Raw genomic sequence first — 17,055 nt, forward strand, 5'->3', positions numbered from 1 at the left:
ATTGCGAGCTCTTGGCTCAGGTATCAGAGAGTTAGAATGCACCCGAAGGTACGGAGTAATTAGAGGTCCACGTCTCTGGCCGCGTTCATTTCCCTTCTCGGTTGCTGGCACCCCCCGCAGCCAAGGCTCCTAAAGTGAATTACCGACAGTGTAACACCTCCTGAACGTGACGGATTCCAGCTTGCTGTCACTCTCTGACATATGACGTTCCTCCCACAACTGCGACCCAGAACATTGTCCGATACAATCGCTTTACCGATCCCCCCCTCGACATCCGACAGCCTGCCCTTGCCTCAGTGCAAAAATCGTGCTTGGTTCTGGTTCCCTAGTTTGACTGCGTCTGCTGGGATTTTCCAGGCTGGCCGTTGGCCGCCATGACCACGGGCGCTTAGCATCTTCAGCAACACTATCCAGTCTCTTCTCCAATCTCCAAGAACTCGCACGGCCGCGCCGACATGTCGACGGCATCACGGTCTTCTTACCATCCCAACCGCCGGTTCGGTAGTGTGCAGAGCATACAGGATGACAGTCGCTCCAACCGCACGTCTTCGAGGACCCGCGCCCCGGCGGTTAGCTACGATGATGCTTACTCGTTCGCCCTCCGCATCGCCTACCTCCGCTATCTTCTGCAGCCGAGGAAGAAGCGAAAGGAGTATGTCAGCACTCCAAAACCGCCCCAGCGCACCCACACCCATAGCTCGAGTATGAGCGAGCTCTTGAAGGAACTGGTCCCCTCGGGTTCATCCTCGATGAAGCTGCCGAATGGTTTCTACAAGGCCCTTGAGCGACGCATGTCTGGTGTTCTCCAGGGCATTGAGAAGTTGCCAGGATACAGCGATGCTGCCGTGAAAAGGACCTTCGCCGAGGCCTACACTGCCTTCACCGCCAAGGAGTTTCAAAAGTCCATCGAAAAGGACCGCAAGGTGGAACCGCTGGTCTTGATCTTCTACTCGTCCGCAACCAAGGCTCAGGGACGGGGTAAGCCTGCCGACGACCACTCGTGGAAGCAGCTGGTGGACAGGCACCTTGCCATGTTTATCCGACTCCTCAGCAGCATCTTGAGAGACAAGGGGGACGCCGAGCTCGTATTCCGCCTCAACACTCTTGAAAAGAAGCTGATGAGCAATGACCAAAACCTATACCTCGATACTGGCCAGGAAGACCATTCATATGTCGAAGTCGAGATCCCCCTCAGCTACGAGATCAAAGACATGCCCATGGTGCTACTAGTCGCCAAAATATTTGGTGTGCCTAACTCTCAGGTACAGGCCGACATTGACAGAAATATGTCCTCTTGGACTGAAGATGCCGCCTTGCAAGATTACAAAGCCTACCAGTTCAGACTTTCTGCGGGCATGGCCGGAACTCTCCGAAAGCAGGATTTTGATCTGGACGACGCATATGAGGAATGGAGGAGACAGGAGGGCCCTCATCTGGCCAAGATATTCGCCGAGATTCTGAGCGTACGTCCGGATCTCAAGGCGGGAGCCGGCTCAGGCAACGACAAGCCGCTGCCCGTTCGGCCGCAATCCATGTACGAGGACCAGGCTTACGCGGATTTGAGTAAAATGCTCTCCAATCCAGAGTCGCCTGTCAGCAGCCCCGACCCCTCTTTCAGCTTCGGCTCGCTTTCTCTGGATGAGACACCCAGCATCCGAGCCGTCGATGAGCCAAGCTACACTTTTATCCCACCAGATCCGCGTTCCGTCTACAAGGTCATTTTGCAATATGCTCTGTCGTACGATCAGCTGCACTCGGACACGTCCTCCTCGCCCCTCTCCGAAGAGACTACAGGCTTATTGGTAGAACTCGCCGTGCGATGGAGGATTCCGCAGTTCTCTAGATATGTCGCTTTTGTTGAGGTCGCGACTCGCAAATTTCTTGATCAAGAGTTACCCCCGGAACAGCTCTATGCCTGCCTAGATCTTGTCAAGGAGCCGCTGCCAGAGTCCAAGAATCCTCCTCTGATCCAGATGTACACATCTACTCTTAGCGACATCGATCCCAGTAGATGGACCATAGTTGACTTCGCCGGCTACCAGCAATCCCTGCGGGATCTCCATGACGCCTTGCTGCGGGACCTTTTCAATCTCATGATGCGCTGCTACGAACCCAAGCCGCCAACCATCGGCGTCGTTATGGCGACCCTAAATAATCATATCTACAGCGACGCCTCCTTTTCTCAGCGGCCAGAAGACGCTGCCGAATTCACGCAACAGCTTGAAAACGGACTGCGCCAACAAGCAGCCAACGTGTACAGAGAGTACCTAGATGCCAAGATTCCCCGCAGCCAGCAGGACTGGAACTTTGCCCACGTGGTGGACTTGGGCAAGGCCATCGTGTCGCTTGCAGAGAGAATGAAGAAGCGCTACCGCAAGAACCCGGAAATCATGGGCGTCAGCCCCTTCAAGGTGGTGGTCGAGGTCACCTTTCCAAGTTTTGAGGAGGATTGCCACGAAATCATCAAGCGCGTCTTAAAGACGGCTGAAGAGAGTGATCTTGAGATTCCGCTTGACGACGGGTTCGAGTTGTACAGGGAACTCGTCGAGATCAGAAGAATACACGTGGAATCCCTCCCAGGAAAACCCTTTGCCTTTCACATTGAGGGCCTCCTCGAAGGGTTCGTGTGGCGATGGATCAAGAATGCCGAAGAGAAGGTGGTGGGCTATGTCGAGAATTCCATCAAGCACGACCCCTTCAACGTCCGGACTCGCAATCCCGAGGACATACCCACGGACGAGGAGCGCCACAGTTCGTCCATTATAGATGTTTTCCAGCTCTTCACGCAAACAGCCGAGTCACTGGCCAAGCTCGAGTGGGCAGACGAGGTTCACATGGCACGGTTCATGACAGCTATTTCTAGAGTATTTGCTTCGGGCATTGGCCGATACTGTGAGATTGTGGAGCAGCAGTTTACAAGGGAGATGGATCGGCAAACCGCGCAAGAGGTTGCCGCGGCTTCGAAAACGACTCAAGAAAAGCTGCTCCAGTACGCAAAAGATGCCTGGAATACCAAGGAGAAGATTGCGCCTTTCCAGTTCTTACCCCAGGTGAGAGACATTGCCCTATAACAGCCCTATCTTACTCGGGCCGCAAGCTGACACCCCCTGAAGTCATTCGTAAAGTTTAACAACATCGAGTGGGCTATGCAGGAGCTGGATAAACTTGAGAAGATCATGTCAGTCGATCGATGGGCTGAAGTGCTCCGGAGAGTTGACGGCCCAAAACAAGCTGCAAAGAGGCCAGCACACTATGTTTTCACAATCAAGATTGTGGAGGGCGAGGAGCTGAAGGCCTGTGATCCGGGCGGAACAAGCGATCCGTACGTTGTACTGTGCGACGAGTACCAGAAGCGACTGGCCAAGACCAGGGTCATCCCGCGGAATCTTAACCCGCGGTGGGACGAGGCTGTTGATATCACGGTTTCGGGGCCACTCAACCTCATTGCCACCATCTGGGATTATGACATGTTTGGCGACCACGATTTTGTTGGCCGGACGTCGCTGAAGCTTGACCCTGTGCATTTCAGCGACTATCTGCCAAGAGAGTTTTGGCTTGATTTGGACACGCAGGGGAGGCTGCTGATCAGGGTCAGCATGGAGGGCGAACGGGACGATATTCAGTTCCATTTTGGCAAAGCTTTCAGACACTTGAAGAGGACGGAGCGGGACATGGTGCGCAAAGTCACCAGCAAGGTATGCTAGATGAGGGGCCCTTCCTTCGAAGACTAGCCGCTAACATGAAGCAGCTTTCTGTGGTCATCAATACCTCACTCTCTCACGAAGCTCTCCGTGGTCTGCTGAGCAAGGGTATCACGGCCTCGATGGCCAGCCTCTGGAAGAAGAGGCAGTCGACAGCGCCAACCATCACACCAGCAGAGGTGGAAAACGCGCTTCGGCCGCTGTTCACCTACTTTGACGAGAATTTTGCCATCATGAAGCAGACGCTGACGGATGCCACTATGATGGCGGTCATGACGAGACTGTGGAAGGAGGTGCTGATTGCGATCGAAAACTTGCTCGTCCCGCCGTTGTCGGATAAGCCTTCGACGCAGAAGCCGCTCACGCAGGCCGAGATGGATGTTGTCTATCGTTGGCTCGAGCTTCTCTTTGCCTTCTTCAACGCCAAAGACGAGTCAGGTGAAGTGCTGGGAGTGCCGGCGGACATCCTGAAGTCGCCTAAGTGGCACGAACTGGCGTCCCTCAACTTCTTCTACTTTGACTCGACCGAGTCGCTAATCCGCACGTCGGAGCGCATGGCAGCGGCCAATTCGGAGCGGGCGAAGCAGCAGGCCCAGCAACAGATGCAGGCTAATTCGGGGAGCAACCGGTTATCCGCCCCGGCTTCGTTGGGGGTGCCGTCGTTCGGGCCGGCGGGATCTGTTGCGTTTGGCAGCCTCGGGACGATCCGGCGCGGCAAAAGCATCATGATGAGCCGCAACCTGGGCACGATGCGGCGCGCCAAGGAGGAGAAGCGCAAGGAGGCGCAGGCTGACCCCAGCGACGACATGATATTGCGCATCCTCCGCATGCGGCCCGAGGCGGCAAACTACCTCAAGGAGCGGCAGCGGCAGAAGGAGCGCATGGCGGCGGCGCAGGCGGCGGCCATGATTGTGCGCCAGAGCGTCAATCAGGGGTGGAATTCTGGGCCGGCTTTTGGCGGCGCCTTGTATGGGCGGAACCCGATGCCTAAGCGGTAGGTGGGCGGGCCGGAGTTGGGTGGGGGCTATACTACTACTAGAATGCCGAAGTGGCATTCGGGATGGGAGTGGGAGAAGGCGGGAGAAGCAGAGATGACTTGATGATGTCTCCTATTCGGTTGCATGCTTGGCATTATTTTTACCCGGATGTTTTGGTGTAATAGCCATGGATTTGGCGGGTGGGTGTTGATGGGGGACGATCCAGGATACCCTGATTCCTATGCGGACTGTGAAATGTGAAATTGTCTGGGCTGATGGCAATGGGGATGATAAAGCGAAGTGATGCTCCAATAATAATGGATATCCAGATTTGTGTTTAGTTACAGCCTATTGAAGCATAGCGGTGAAGAATTGATGATGTCGAGATCCCTCTGTCCTGCCCGGTAATGGAAAAGGGGTAACGTTAATGTTGAACATGTTTGGAATTTGGATGGGCAAGCCACAGTGAGGCTAATTGATGCGAGTGGATCTTGGAGATGTCCCGTAATTTTCCGCCACGGCATTTGATCTCCAGGACATTCGATACGAATTCGGCCAAGTTCGAGCCCATTATTCAGGAAAAACAAAGCGGTGCAGTGCTTGGATGCCCACTCAACGACGGTCTCTGTGAGGTTCGAAGCTGGGTGCCGGACTCTAATACATAAGCATACCTGATTCATGCGCGTTAGCGCAAGTCTTCAGGACATTTTGGCGACATTTTGGCAACGAGGGCCATCACCTCGGGACACGTGAGCGGGTGAAAGAAGATCGGTCCGAGGGAAAAGAGTCAAAAGGACACTACCGACCAAACCCCCATAATCCTGGGACGCCTTGCCAGGCAAATAGTGTGTCGGCATGCTGCCGACACGAACAGTCCGTTTGCTTCATCAGAGGCAGGCGTCACCCGCTAGACTGGTGTCGTTCTTACCGCAGCAGCAACAGCAGCGGCACGTCTCTGCAGTAGTCAGAAGAAATATGCCGCCGAGCCAATTTGCCCACCCCGGCCAATCACAGATCCGGTCGCTGTCGTCACACCGCAATGGGCCCACCCCCACCACCGAAGCCCCTCCCCCTCCTTCCTCCGAAGCTGCTGGGCTTTCCCTTTCCACCGCTGCAAATCCCTCGACCTTAAATTTGCGATCGACGAGCACGGTAAAAGTTCTCTCCTCCTCTGCCTCGCGAACTGCCCAACTTGCCCGGCATCTGTCGAGTTTTCCATCGTCTTCTCACCATACCCGGAGCTACAGCACAAGCTCGACCAGCAAGATGGCCTCCCCGTATTCTGTGCGCAAGGTCGGCGCACCTAACACGATGGAGCACCGTGTCTACATTGAGAAGGATGGTGTGCCCATTTCACCGTTCCACGACATCCCGCTCTATGCAAACCAGGAGCAGACTATCCTGAACATGATTGTTGAGATCCCCCGCTGGACCAATGCCAAGCTCGAGGTATGCCCTACTAACCAACCCGGCTCGGTTCGAGTCTTGAGAGCTAACGCTTAGTCTTGTAATATATGTAGATCTCCAAGGACGAGCTCTTGAACCCCATCAAGCAGGACACCAAGAAGGGAAAGCTCCGCTACGTTCGCAACTGCTTCCCCCACAAGGGTTACCTGTGGAACTACGGTGCCTTCCCCCAGGTATGGGCTTCATGAGGCTACCGGAAGTACTGCGTATAGCTTGCTGACTTTGGTCCGAATCATGAAAAAAATTTAGACATGGGAAGACCCCAATGTGATCCACCCCGAGACCAAGGCCAAGGGCGACAACGACCCGCTCGATGTCTGCGAGATTGGCGAGCTCGTCGGCTACACGGGCCAGGTCAAGCAGGTCAAGGTTCTCGGCGTCATGGCGCTGCTGGACGAGGAGGAGACGGACTGGAAGGTCATTGTGATTGACGTCAACGACCCGCTGGCGCCCAAGCTCAACGACGTCGAGGACGTTGAGCGCCACCTGCCGGGCCTGCTGCGCGCCACCAACGAGTGGTTCCGCATCTACAAGATCCCGGACGGCAAGCCCGAGAACCACTTTGCCTTTACCGGCGAGTGCAAGAACAAGAAGTAAGTATTGTGGTGGTGTCTATGGGATTGGGTGTGATTAAGGGGGTTTGTTTGCTAACGCGGTGTAGGTACGCCATGGATGTCGTGCACGAGTGCAACGAAGCCTGGGAGAAGCTTATTACAGGCAAGACGGCGCCTGGCGGTATTGCCACGTAGGTTCCCTTTGTGGTTCATCGGTTGAGAATATACATGTCACTGACAAACGGACAGCACCAACCTCACCGTTGGCCATTCGGTCAGCCGCGTCTCGCCCGACCAGCTGCCGCCCATCCCCCAGCACCAGGAGCTGCCGCCCGCGCCCATTGACAGCTCCATCGACAAGTGGTTTTTCATCAGCGGTGCTTCTGCTTAGATCACGGAACCGAGATCTGGGGCATGCACGGTACATAGAGATCATGTCGCAGAAAACAACGCCTTTCTGCTTACATAGCTAGGGTACTTGAAAAGATGGATATCGTGTGTAATCAACAGCGACCGCTCAGATGTTCTGCCTCTCAGCCGACCTGCTGAGAATCCCAACGGTGCTTATGAGTCCGGTGGTTGTAGTAGTGATGGTATATATTCCCGCCTCTGATAAATCAAGCTCTTAACGCCTCCCAATGCTTCTAGCGTGGACGTAGACATACAAAATACATGATATAAATATACAAGTCTTCCGTATCCTCCCTGGTACTGCAATTTCAAGCACATAATCCCGGCTTGCAAAGACGGCTCACGCATTCGCCAGGTCGTCGGCCTTTTGCAGAGCGCGCGAGTGCCGATCCACTTCCTCAACGATGCTCTTAATGTTCATGGCTTCGCAGTCGAGCTTCATTTCCTTGCCGTCCTCTGTTTCCCTCCGTGTTAGCTTTTTGTCATGTCTCCTTTCTTCACTCTCCTTTGCTCCCTTATTATCACCTCCGCTTTTTAGGAGTGAAGGAGTGTACTGACTGAACTTGATGTACAGGGAGCTCGGCTCGGTGGACGAGCGAGGCAGCAATTGGGTCGTGACGTTCATGCCCTGGGCGCGCGCATTGGCGGGAAGGAAGGACAGGAAGAGCCGTGCTGATTTGGCCCGCGCTGAGAAAGGGTTGAAGCGGGTTGTTACTTCGGTTATGAAGCGGGTTATCATTTTTGTTTCCCTAGTTTTTTGTTGTTGTTCTTGTTGGGGGAGGGCTGGTGGGTTGGGGGTTGGAAGCGGGATTGGAATGCCGTTGAAGATCTGAGGCGAGGCGTAGGGTTTACAATTGCTCGTGAGGCGTGGTATGGGTTCGTTGGTACTCGGTACAACTTCGAGATCACGGCTTCGAAAATTGGTGTTGAGGTTGAGTTCGGACGGAAGATACCGAACGGATGGAATGCAATACGGAGGCTTGGGTAGGCTAGCTTCCGTTTTGACAGTGCTCCACCTCACGTCATTGGTTACCGTAACGTTAAACTTACCGTTAGCTTCACTTTCCCTTTCAAGTTGCCAACTTACACAGTACAGAAAAGCACATACACCGTCTCTGTTAAACATTGGACTCGGATTCATCTTTAACAAGTTGAACATTACACAGCGCCAGTCTCACCGGACTCTGTGAAGCTAAGAGACGGAAGACAACGTACGGCAATGGCGTCTTTCGACACACTGCAAGAGCGCCTCGCCGCGCTACAAGAAAGCACAAGCCAGCTCAAGGAGCTGATTGACCGACTTGCCAACATCAAGTTCCAGCCCGGGTCAGTCCCCTTAAGCACGAGCGACGAGGACAATGTAGCCACCGAATTGGCCACCGAAATCAATCAGATCTTGCGCGAGGAGGAGGAGGACCTGGAGCTGCTGCACGAGGAGATCATCGACCTGCGCTCTGGCCGACCCGGCAGCGACGCCGAGCACCGCAAGACGAGGTTAAAAGAGGGTGCTCAGCGGTTGGAGGCCGAACTGAAGAAGTGAGTTAACGGTTACCTTCGATCGCTTCTCTTCAACGACTAACAAACAAACCTCACACACAGCTGCCGCACAGCCTTCCGCAAAGCCCAGCTCTCCGCCCGCCGCAGCCTCGAAGCAGCCCAGAAACTGGAGCGCTCCCTGCTCCTCGCTTCCTACGCCGCCTCGGCCACCTCATCCCCGTCCTCCTCAACCATCCTCACCAAACCGAATACCAGCAATGACACCGCCGCCCAATCGCAACATCACCCCGACATTCCCACACCGCAAGCACCCTCACACGACACCACCACCACAAACCCCCCCTCCGATCCGCGCCAGAGACTCTTCTCCTCCCATCACCAACGCCGACGCCAACGCGCACACCCAAATCGCGACACCACCGCCGCCACCAGTGACGAAAACTCGCAAGTAGTAACCGCGAGCAGCGACGTGACGCTCGCCCTGCGGCGCACGCACGCGCTGATCGCGGGGGAGGTGGCGAAATCGGCGTTTGCGGCGCAGACGCTGGCCGAGAGCGGCGCGGCGCTGGCCGAGCTGCAAAAGGGGTATTCCGGCGCCGAGGGCCTGCTGCGGCGGTCAAGGGAGCTGGTCAGCGATCTCATGACGGCGCAGAAATCGGATACGTGGTACCTGCGTGCGTCGTTAAATATCTTGTTGGTGACCTTGGCGTGGTTGGTTTTTAGGAGGTTGATGTATGGCCCGCTGTGGTGGTTTGTGTGGTTTCCGGTGAGGACCGGGGTTAGGATTGTGCTTGCTGTTGTTGGGCTTGGTGCGGGTGGTGGGTCTAGTACGACAGCGATGAAAGGAGGGAAAGGGGGGGTGACTGGGGACGGATTGGGGAACGGGAATGGAAATGCTGCTGTGAGTGGTGGGTTTACGGCTGCCGGCGCGAGGGTGGTGGGGATCAAAGAGGACGGGGCGGTGCCGACTGTCAGTGTTCCCCGCGGGGAGGAGAAGAAGACGGCGAGGGAAGAAGGGGAGCCGGATTCGTGGGTTGAGAGAGTCGGGAGGATGGTGGAGGATACGCTGCACCCGGAGGAGGACGCTGAGATGGAGGGGGTAGTGAATAACACAGAGGAGGGGGACAGTCAAGGGGACCAGCCGAATCCGATGAAGAGGATGTGGGAGGAGGAGGGTGTGGGAGAAGGGCTGGCGGGACAGCCGGTTCGGGATGAGCTATGATTGACAGGTACAATATGGTACCCTCGGGTGCGTGTCCGATATTACCTGGAAGAGAGCCGCCAGCGACCCAACGTCCGCTGCGATCGGCCCCAGGCGGGCCCAGGTGGCGCAGTGGTTTGGCCCGGGCGGGAAGGAGACCCGGCCGTGCGTCGGCTTGAGCCGGAACACGCCGCACAGGGCTGGGCGGGATCCAGATGCTCCCGCCTCCGTCGCTCAAGGCGACCGGATGAGGGGACAGCCCTTGTCCCCTGAATGCCTATAATCCACTTTCAAGTCGTCCCAGTTCAACAAGCAATCAAAGTTACAAGCTGCTTGGCGCAGCGGAAGCGCGCCGGGCTCATATCCCGGAGGTCACTCGACCGAAACGAGTCGCAGCTAACTATATTTTTTTTTCCCCGTGTCTCAATGTCCAGCTGGTGCGGGAGGAGCTATGATTGACAGGTACTGTACAATATGGTACGGGAATACGAAGAGAATGAGTGAAATGTGTGATACCCAACCTGGTGTCTGTTGTGTGCTGTTTCTAGTTTATATTGCTTCCAAAGTCATAGGACCATATAGCATCTCGGTGCCTCTGCTAAGGTCATGCCCTTGTCTACTCATCCCACATGTATTGCAGCTTCTCTGTATTCATATGTATTCTCCTACTACGCCCGTACAATGCCGTGCCTTCCTATGGTGCCCAGTCTGTGTCCGTAACCCATGCAGCAAATCCTGTGATGCTTTTCCTGACCCAAAGTTTCACGTTTCCTGAGTATCTCTCACCATCAGCGTCATACCAGGACAGGCAAAAACACTACCCATGCCTCTCCAAATGCGCCGCCCATGAACAATGCAAATGCAAATGCAAATGCAGAACCGTCAGCGACAAAGGAAAGGAAAACCGTCAGATGGAAGCCCTTTTCATAATATTCCCAATCGCCACCGCACCAGCCAACAACAGCATCATCTTTGGCAAGACCGGTTCTCCTCCATCATCGTTACCGTGACCGTTAGCACGCTCATTATCACTATTCCCAGTCTCCTCCTGCGTCCTCTGTTCCTTCCTCTGGTGCCTATTCCTAAACCCCCAGCCCTTGCCAATACTACTACCCCAGCCTGCCTCAGAAGCAGGAGGAGCGCTTCTCCGCGGCAGCCTCGTGCAACCCTCGAGAAACTCAATGTTGTCAAGTGCCGCTGCCTGCTGCTGCTCCTGCTGCTGCTGATGGTGATGATCTAGCATGTACAGCGGCAGGCTGAGCCTACGCCGAGCGGTAGCGGTGGCATCACCATCTCCATCTGCAGATGACCCCGCGGCGTGCAGTTTGATGCCGGCAAAACATCTGGTCGACTCGCCGTGCAGGCCGAGGTAGCCCGCTGTTGGGGGTCGGCTGGCTACAAGCGGTGGGATTTGTGTCGTTGCCTCGGTGGATTGGAGGGATGGGGAAGGTGGGCGAACTAGGTCGGTTGAGAGACGCAGGGTGTCGATAGAGTCGCGGGCTGTTGTTGTTGTTGTTGTGGTGCTGGTGGTGCGGGAGATGAAGGAGGATGTGTCGCTGTCCCGGGTCGAAGAGGAGAAGCTCGTTTGAGGAGGAGGAGGAGGAGGGGTGGCGGAGAGGAGGCTGATGTCGGGAATGGGGACCGGTGCTAGCGGTGGGTAATGTGCCTGGGACCGGGGTGAGGGCTTCGAGGCAGGGACCTCGGTTTTCGACGGTCGAAGGCTCGTTTCAGAGGGGGAGGGGATAGTACCCGAGTCGTCGAGCTCGTTCTCCACGAGAGCGGAAGCGGAGGTTATGGCGCTTTCGGCTGGAATGGCCGGTGCCGCGGCGGGCGGCTGTTCATCCTCGGTGGGCAGGTCTGGGATCTCGACCTCAGCCTCTGTAGCTGTAACTTCTACGAGGAGATCTTTGCCGGCTTCCTGTTCAACAGAATTGTCGAACTGACCGCCGATCGGCATTCCCAGTCTCGACTCGGCGTCCTCATTGTTATTCCCGTCCACATCCTCGGTTTGAGACTCTGTGACTCGGCGAAGCTCTTCCTTTTCGGCTGAGATGTCCCCATCCTGGACCTCAGGAAGTTGTGAGGATGTCTCGGTGGCAGCGGGATGTGCGAAAGTCTGCTCCTTAGACTCAAGCGCGGCGTCAATTGATCTCTCGCTGGGAAAGCCAGCATCCGGAATTGCCACCTCTCCATTATCGGGCTCCAAGATCTCGGCTACGAGATCCGGGGCATTTTCACCAGTCTCATCGGCTCGAACCTCGACCTCTTCAGCGAGCTGTTCCTCGAAGGTTTGTGGAGTCTCGCCAGGTTCGGTTATCGTCTCCATCCCAACCGACTCAGAACCTGGCCAGACTTTGACCGAGTCATCTGCTTGCTCAACAAACTCATCCCTGACAGGTGACTCTGCAGTGTCGGGTTCGGCAGCATCAGTCGCAGACGGAACCGGGGAAGACTCAATCCGGTCATTTTCCAGGTCAACGGCCTCACTGGTGGTGTGAGGTTCCGTACTGTTACCCGCGGTGCCGTCGGCCACGAATGGAACAGTGATCAACTCGTCCAGATCATTCGCTCCGTCTGATCGGTGGGTATCACCGGATTCCGGTGCGGTACCCGAGGCCTCTGGACTTGTATCCTGGGCCGCGGTCCCGACCGCAACATCGTTGTCATACTCGACCTCGGTTTCGGCCCCGTCCGCTGTAGCATCCCGTTCGACGTCAAGATCGCCATCCTCCTTGGTCTCGGCACCCGTCAGTGCCGTGGACGGGTCCGTGATGTCTGGTTCTGGCTTCGGTGGGAGGTTGTCAACCGCAGCGTCTGTTCCCGATGCATCCGCTTCAATCTTGGAAGTTGATTGATCTTCATCGACGACCTCAGCAACTGTGCCCGAAGTCCCGTCTTCGGGTTCCGCATGCGAGACTTCGGAATCAGAACTGGGTCCCTGCTTCTCCAGGGGTTCCTCGTCGAGGGAGACTCCGGGTGTTTGAACGTCAACACCATCCCCGTCACGGACATCCTCGGTTACGGGCTGCTGCTGCTGCTCTAGTTCATCGGCGACAAGTCCGGCCCCGTCGACGGGACTGTAGTTGCCGACGTCATGTCGGGTGTCGTTTGCAGATTCGGGCCCGGCATTGCTCCTCGGGGCTTCCTCCTCCTTTGCGTCTCCCTCGACCGAGTCCTCTGGGCTTCTGAGGCTAATTCCGCCCTCCACATTGGAATCCGACGGGACCGCAGCCGGTTCGGCTCCGTGTTGCTCGTCTCGGGGACTCCAGATAAGCACTTCCGGCACCTTCTCGGGGCCATCTCCCCCTATAATGTCCTGTGCGGCCTCGGTCCCGGCCACGGCGGCGGTGCCGAGTTCAATGCCGGGTTCGTCGCTCACAGAAGCCTCTCCTGGATTCACAAGCTCTTCATGCCGGCTCTCAATTGAACCGGTATCCAACGCCTCGTTCGGTTCCGACCCCCGGACTTCAGAGGTGGGGAAGTCCGGCGCAGGCGCAAGGTAACGGCAGACGGAACCCGCATTGAACTCGGCCCCGAGGTCTTTGCAATCTGAGACGGTTTGCTCCTTCGTCGTGTCCGACTCTGAAAAAGGGGTAAATGGGCTTGTGTACGGATACATCGGTGTGGATGGTTTGCCATCAGGAGTCCCCTGGCGCTGGTGTGGCGCCTCGGCCATTGGCTCGGGGCTTGCCGCCACACCGCGACAGGGTGCATCAACAGACTCATCAACGTCAGATCGTTGCGCTGCAGGTTTCGATGCTGCTGCAACGGGTTGAAGCAGAGGGCCAAACTTGGAGTCGCTTATCGGGTAGTCATCAGGTGCCGGGTGGCCAGGCTCTTCAGGCTCGGATTCCGGGTAGAAAGCATGAGCAGCAGCGGGTTCTTTGAAATCTGCCTCTGTCCGAATGTAGGTCGGGGTGATCAATATGCTGTGTCTCGGTGAAGAACCGCCCGTGCTTAACTCGGGGGTTGACGGAGCCGTTGAGTACTCGTCGTACCTGGGACTTGTGCCACGGGTGAGAGGGCTCGGAATCTCGGGCTGAAGCATTCCGTCACACGCCGGGCTGGCGGCGTACTCACGGGCATCAACAAAGGCTTCAGGGGTGTCCATATTGGGCGGTCTGGTTCTGCGGCCTGGTGGCAGAACATTTGAGCCGGCGTCATTGTCATTCTGGGACGGCACCGTGGCCTGCGGCCCTGTGCGGTCGGAGGCGAAGTCGGCACCGAAGCTCTCTGCAAGGTCGCTCCCTGGACAACTGCTGGTAAAGCTCTCCCCCGCCTCACTCGACGTCATCGAATCCTGGCTGAAGCTGCCTTTTGTCTCTGACGGTGCTACCTTCATGTTATGGCCTCCTCTACAAGCCTCTCTGTCATTGTTCTCTGCTGCTTGCTGAGCAACGAGAATGGCCGAGTCATCGCCGGCGCGCGTTTCTGGTGTTTTGGAGACAAGGGGAAACGATCGCTGCGCAGGCTTGACTTCGGCCACGATGATGAGTGGCGCCCGGTCTTCGGGCGCAGTCTGTCCGCCCGGATGTTGACTGGAATTCCGCTCGCTGGCTGCAGTATTTGGCCGGCTATCCTCACCGACATTTGAGTCTTGATTCCTCCTAAGATAATCAATTGACCTCACCGACTCCGATGAACGACGAGAAAGCGAGAATACTCGCTGGATACGTGGCCTCGCAGGTGTTTGCATGGGGCTGGTTGCCGTCCGGGTTGGTCCGGATCTCAGGCTCATTGGGGATGACGGTGGAGAACCGGGCGAGACCTGCGCCCCGGTCAGAGCTTGGTTGGCCCACGCAGGTGTCAAGGGGCGCACAAAGTCGTCGTGCTCGTCCTCGGGTATATCGTCGATGGCACACGAGTCGTCGAGCACCTTGTCCATATCCTGTTGTATTCGAGCTTTCAGTCTCGAGACGCAGGCTGACTGCGCTTCTTGCGCCGATGGGAATGTCTCAATTGGTTTTCCATGCTTCTCGTGCGCGACAATGGCCTTGTCCAAAACAAGGTGTCCTCGTTTATAGGCGGTGATATGGATAGCGACGTTGTGGCCACGTATAATGTCAGCAATGCCGGCCTGGATGCGGTCGAGTACTGCTTGAATCGTCCGCCGCCCATAGGATGCTGATGGGCCGAGAGTGAACTTGGCCGGCTCTCGAACCGACCAGCCCACGCCTTTGAGTTCGACGATTCGAATTTCAAGGTCGTTCAGGGCATTGATCTTGGCATCTGCTTCATTCCTGGCGGAGATGAGGAGGTTCTCAACGTTGCGAAGGAATTCCTCGCAGTCTCTGGCCTCCATGTCTCTGAACAGGGCAAGCCGGCTCTTCACGTTCCTGTGCACATGCTTGTACACGGGACCCAGGTTGTTAGTGACGCGGAGATCGATCTCGAGAGCATCTTGATCGAACTGTAGGTCATCCTCTCGGCCGGTCTCCCGGAGTCGGTCGTCGAGCTCTTGTTTCTTAGTGTCCAACCCCTGGTTGAGAGCTTGCAAAGCCTTCCAAAGCAGATCCTCACTCATGAAAAGGGTCAAAGGCGTAGTTTGCGTGCTGCTAACCCTGATCCTTCTCTCAAACAGTGGTCTTCTCCGTCGCGGATTCTTACTCCGAAAGCAGAGTTCGATAGCGTATCCTGGTACAAACTCAAACTCCTGGGTAGCTTCGATGAAACGCGATCGAGGGACGGACAGCAGAGACAGGGGACTATCCCTGGATGCTATGATAGTTTCACTTCTTTGGGAGTCTGCGTCAGGAATAGGGCAGTTGAGCCATTGAAAGTCCTGGTCGTGGCGGCGTAGAAAGAGGCCGACTATCCTGTGGCTTGCCAGGATGATGTCCTTGGTCGCATCGACGGTCAGGGGCTGCTTCTGATAAGAACGGTATGTTCTCTCGGCCCATTCGCCCTGCCCTCTGCGCATTACCCGAAATGTCATCTCGAACCTTTGCGGTTTGCGCTCGTAGCTGCCGTCTTTGATTATCTCGAGCGCGCCAGAGTCTTTGCGAGTGAGGAGTTCTTCTGAGCAGCGCTCGATCCGACGCACAAGACCGCGACATATCCTGTTAGTGGCGTGAAAGCCCGGCGAGCTGCCATAGCTGCGGCAGTACCTGGATCTGATGACGGGGTCTGTGAACTGGATCTCGACGTGAACCACGAGGGCCGGCATGCTGGGAGGCCGGGCGTGTTCATCGAAGACTGGCGACAGCAAGGCCCTCTCTTGCTCCATGGCAAACGCCCTGGGATCAAGCCTGGGGAAGGCATCTCCCATGATCAGGCGTGGTCTTGACCGTGGAAAACCGCCAAGGGGCCCTGGTTGGGCATCCCACCAGGCCATTGTGATGATCTGATTGTAAGTGTAGGCGTCGAGCGGCTCCACCACTTACACCAGGGAGTCGTGTGGGGAAGAGAGGAGTCGATGGGACGATGGAAAGCTTCTCGAAGCACAAGACTCTAGGGAACCATGTCTCTCAAGACAGAATGGAGAGAGATGGACATGGTCCAGTCAATCGACGATGAGAAGGCGGAGGGATTAGGTTAAACACCGGAACGGCACTCGGCATCGCCAGGGAGTCCCTCCGGTGGCCATGTAAACAATGAACAGACATCATTGTCGGTTGCGATTCGGGCAGCCCTGGGCATAAAACGTTCGGATGGAAGCGGTAATCTTGTCTTTGGGCAACAACAGCATGGCTGCAACGGGCTGGCCAAGCTGCCACTCAGCTAATCACCTACTACTGCAATTGTTCCAAGTTTATGGCAAGACATGGCAGTCGCCCTACCACTCAACTGGGGCTGTCTCTGCCGACTCGGCGAGATGTGGCCTGACACGTAGCCGGATAAGCCCACCGATAACACGACGAGGCACTTTACCATCTGCAAGTCTCATCGTTGCGGTGGGCAACCTGTGTTCTCGGCCAAAGTTGATGATGATCCAGCTAGCCTTATCACAAAAACAAAACGCCATCAGAGGTTCGCCATTCGTCTCCTCAGAGCGCGTAACATTTGCGAATATTGATCAATCGAGGAGGATGATCGCGGCGTGTGAAACAGCTCTTGTGCTTGATCAAACGAAGCTCGGCTTCCTTCGCGCCCCAGCCCCCCCCGCATCGTAGGGATTGGGCGCCAGCTGGCCTGGCCTCAACCAGTTTGGATTGGGCTGTCACCGCTTCCATTGCAGTCTGCAAGTTTGGAAGCAAGCGCCAGCGTGACCAGTAGCAGAGAGCTTGGTGGGGAGTTGAAGTGGAAGA

The 17,055-nt window shown here is 56.2% G+C and overlaps 6 protein-coding genes and 1 non-coding gene across 7 annotated transcripts; 5 read left to right on the forward strand and 2 right to left on the reverse strand.

Annotated features, from left to right (window-relative positions):
* Positions 1 to 138: 138 nt before the first annotated feature.
* Positions 139 to 5,063, forward strand: N656DRAFT_774598 (uncharacterized protein). Its single transcript, XM_064814297.1, has 3 exons — positions 139 to 3,050; positions 3,114 to 3,695; positions 3,749 to 5,063. The coding sequence occupies exons 1-3, from the start codon at positions 456 to 458 to the stop codon at positions 4,697 to 4,699; spliced, it is 4,128 nt and encodes a 1,375-aa protein (XP_064673926.1). The 5' UTR covers positions 139 to 455; the 3' UTR covers positions 4,700 to 5,063.
* A 353-nt stretch (positions 5,064 to 5,416) lies between these two features.
* On the forward strand, positions 5,417 to 7,365 carry N656DRAFT_774599 (pyrophosphatase-domain-containing protein). The gene is made up of 5 exons (XM_064814298.1): positions 5,417 to 6,127; positions 6,199 to 6,318; positions 6,395 to 6,738; positions 6,807 to 6,890; positions 6,949 to 7,365. Exons 1-5 carry the CDS (start codon positions 5,654 to 5,656, stop codon positions 7,088 to 7,090), a joined length of 1,164 nt encoding a protein of 387 aa, XP_064673927.1. The 5' UTR covers positions 5,417 to 5,653; the 3' UTR covers positions 7,091 to 7,365.
* An 85-nt stretch (positions 7,366 to 7,450) lies between these two features.
* N656DRAFT_794678 (uncharacterized protein) lies at positions 7,451 to 7,849 on the reverse strand (the record flags this gene model as incomplete). The annotated part of the gene is made up of 2 exons (XM_064817319.1): positions 7,451 to 7,566; positions 7,669 to 7,849. The coding sequence occupies 2 exons, from the start codon at positions 7,847 to 7,849 to the stop codon at positions 7,451 to 7,453; spliced, it is 297 nt and encodes a 98-aa protein (XP_064673928.1).
* Positions 7,850 to 8,329: 480 nt separating this feature from the next.
* Positions 8,330 to 9,829, forward strand: N656DRAFT_794679 (Sec20-domain-containing protein; the record flags this gene model as incomplete). The annotated part of the gene is made up of 2 exons (XM_064817320.1): positions 8,330 to 8,646; positions 8,710 to 9,829. The coding sequence occupies 2 exons, from the start codon at positions 8,330 to 8,332 to the stop codon at positions 9,827 to 9,829; spliced, it is 1,437 nt and encodes a 478-aa protein (XP_064673929.1).
* A 215-nt stretch (positions 9,830 to 10,044) lies between these two features.
* Positions 10,045 to 10,649, forward strand: N656DRAFT_241442 (uncharacterized protein). The gene has a single exon (XM_064808983.1). The coding sequence runs from the start codon at positions 10,260 to 10,262 to the stop codon at positions 10,581 to 10,583; it is 324 nt and encodes a 107-aa protein (XP_064673930.1). The 5' UTR covers positions 10,045 to 10,259; the 3' UTR covers positions 10,584 to 10,649.
* On the forward strand, positions 10,136 to 10,207 carry N656DRAFT_t13. Its single transcript has one exon. It is a non-coding gene; the product is annotated as a tRNA-Met (tRNA).
* Positions 10,650 to 10,715: 66 nt separating the features above from the next.
* On the reverse strand, positions 10,716 to 16,076 carry N656DRAFT_794680 (uncharacterized protein; the record flags this gene model as incomplete). Its single annotated transcript, XM_064817321.1, has 1 exon — positions 10,716 to 16,076. One exon carries the CDS (start codon positions 16,074 to 16,076, stop codon positions 10,716 to 10,718), a length of 5,361 nt encoding a protein of 1,786 aa, XP_064673931.1.
* Positions 16,077 to 17,055: the final 979 nt, after the last annotated feature.

Source organism: Canariomyces notabilis (assembly GCF_033297395.1).
Source record: "Canariomyces notabilis strain CBS 508.74 unplaced genomic scaffold N656scaffold_2, whole genome shotgun sequence".
NCBI classification, from domain to species: Eukaryota; Fungi; Ascomycota; class Sordariomycetes; order Sordariales; family Chaetomiaceae; genus Canariomyces; species Canariomyces notabilis.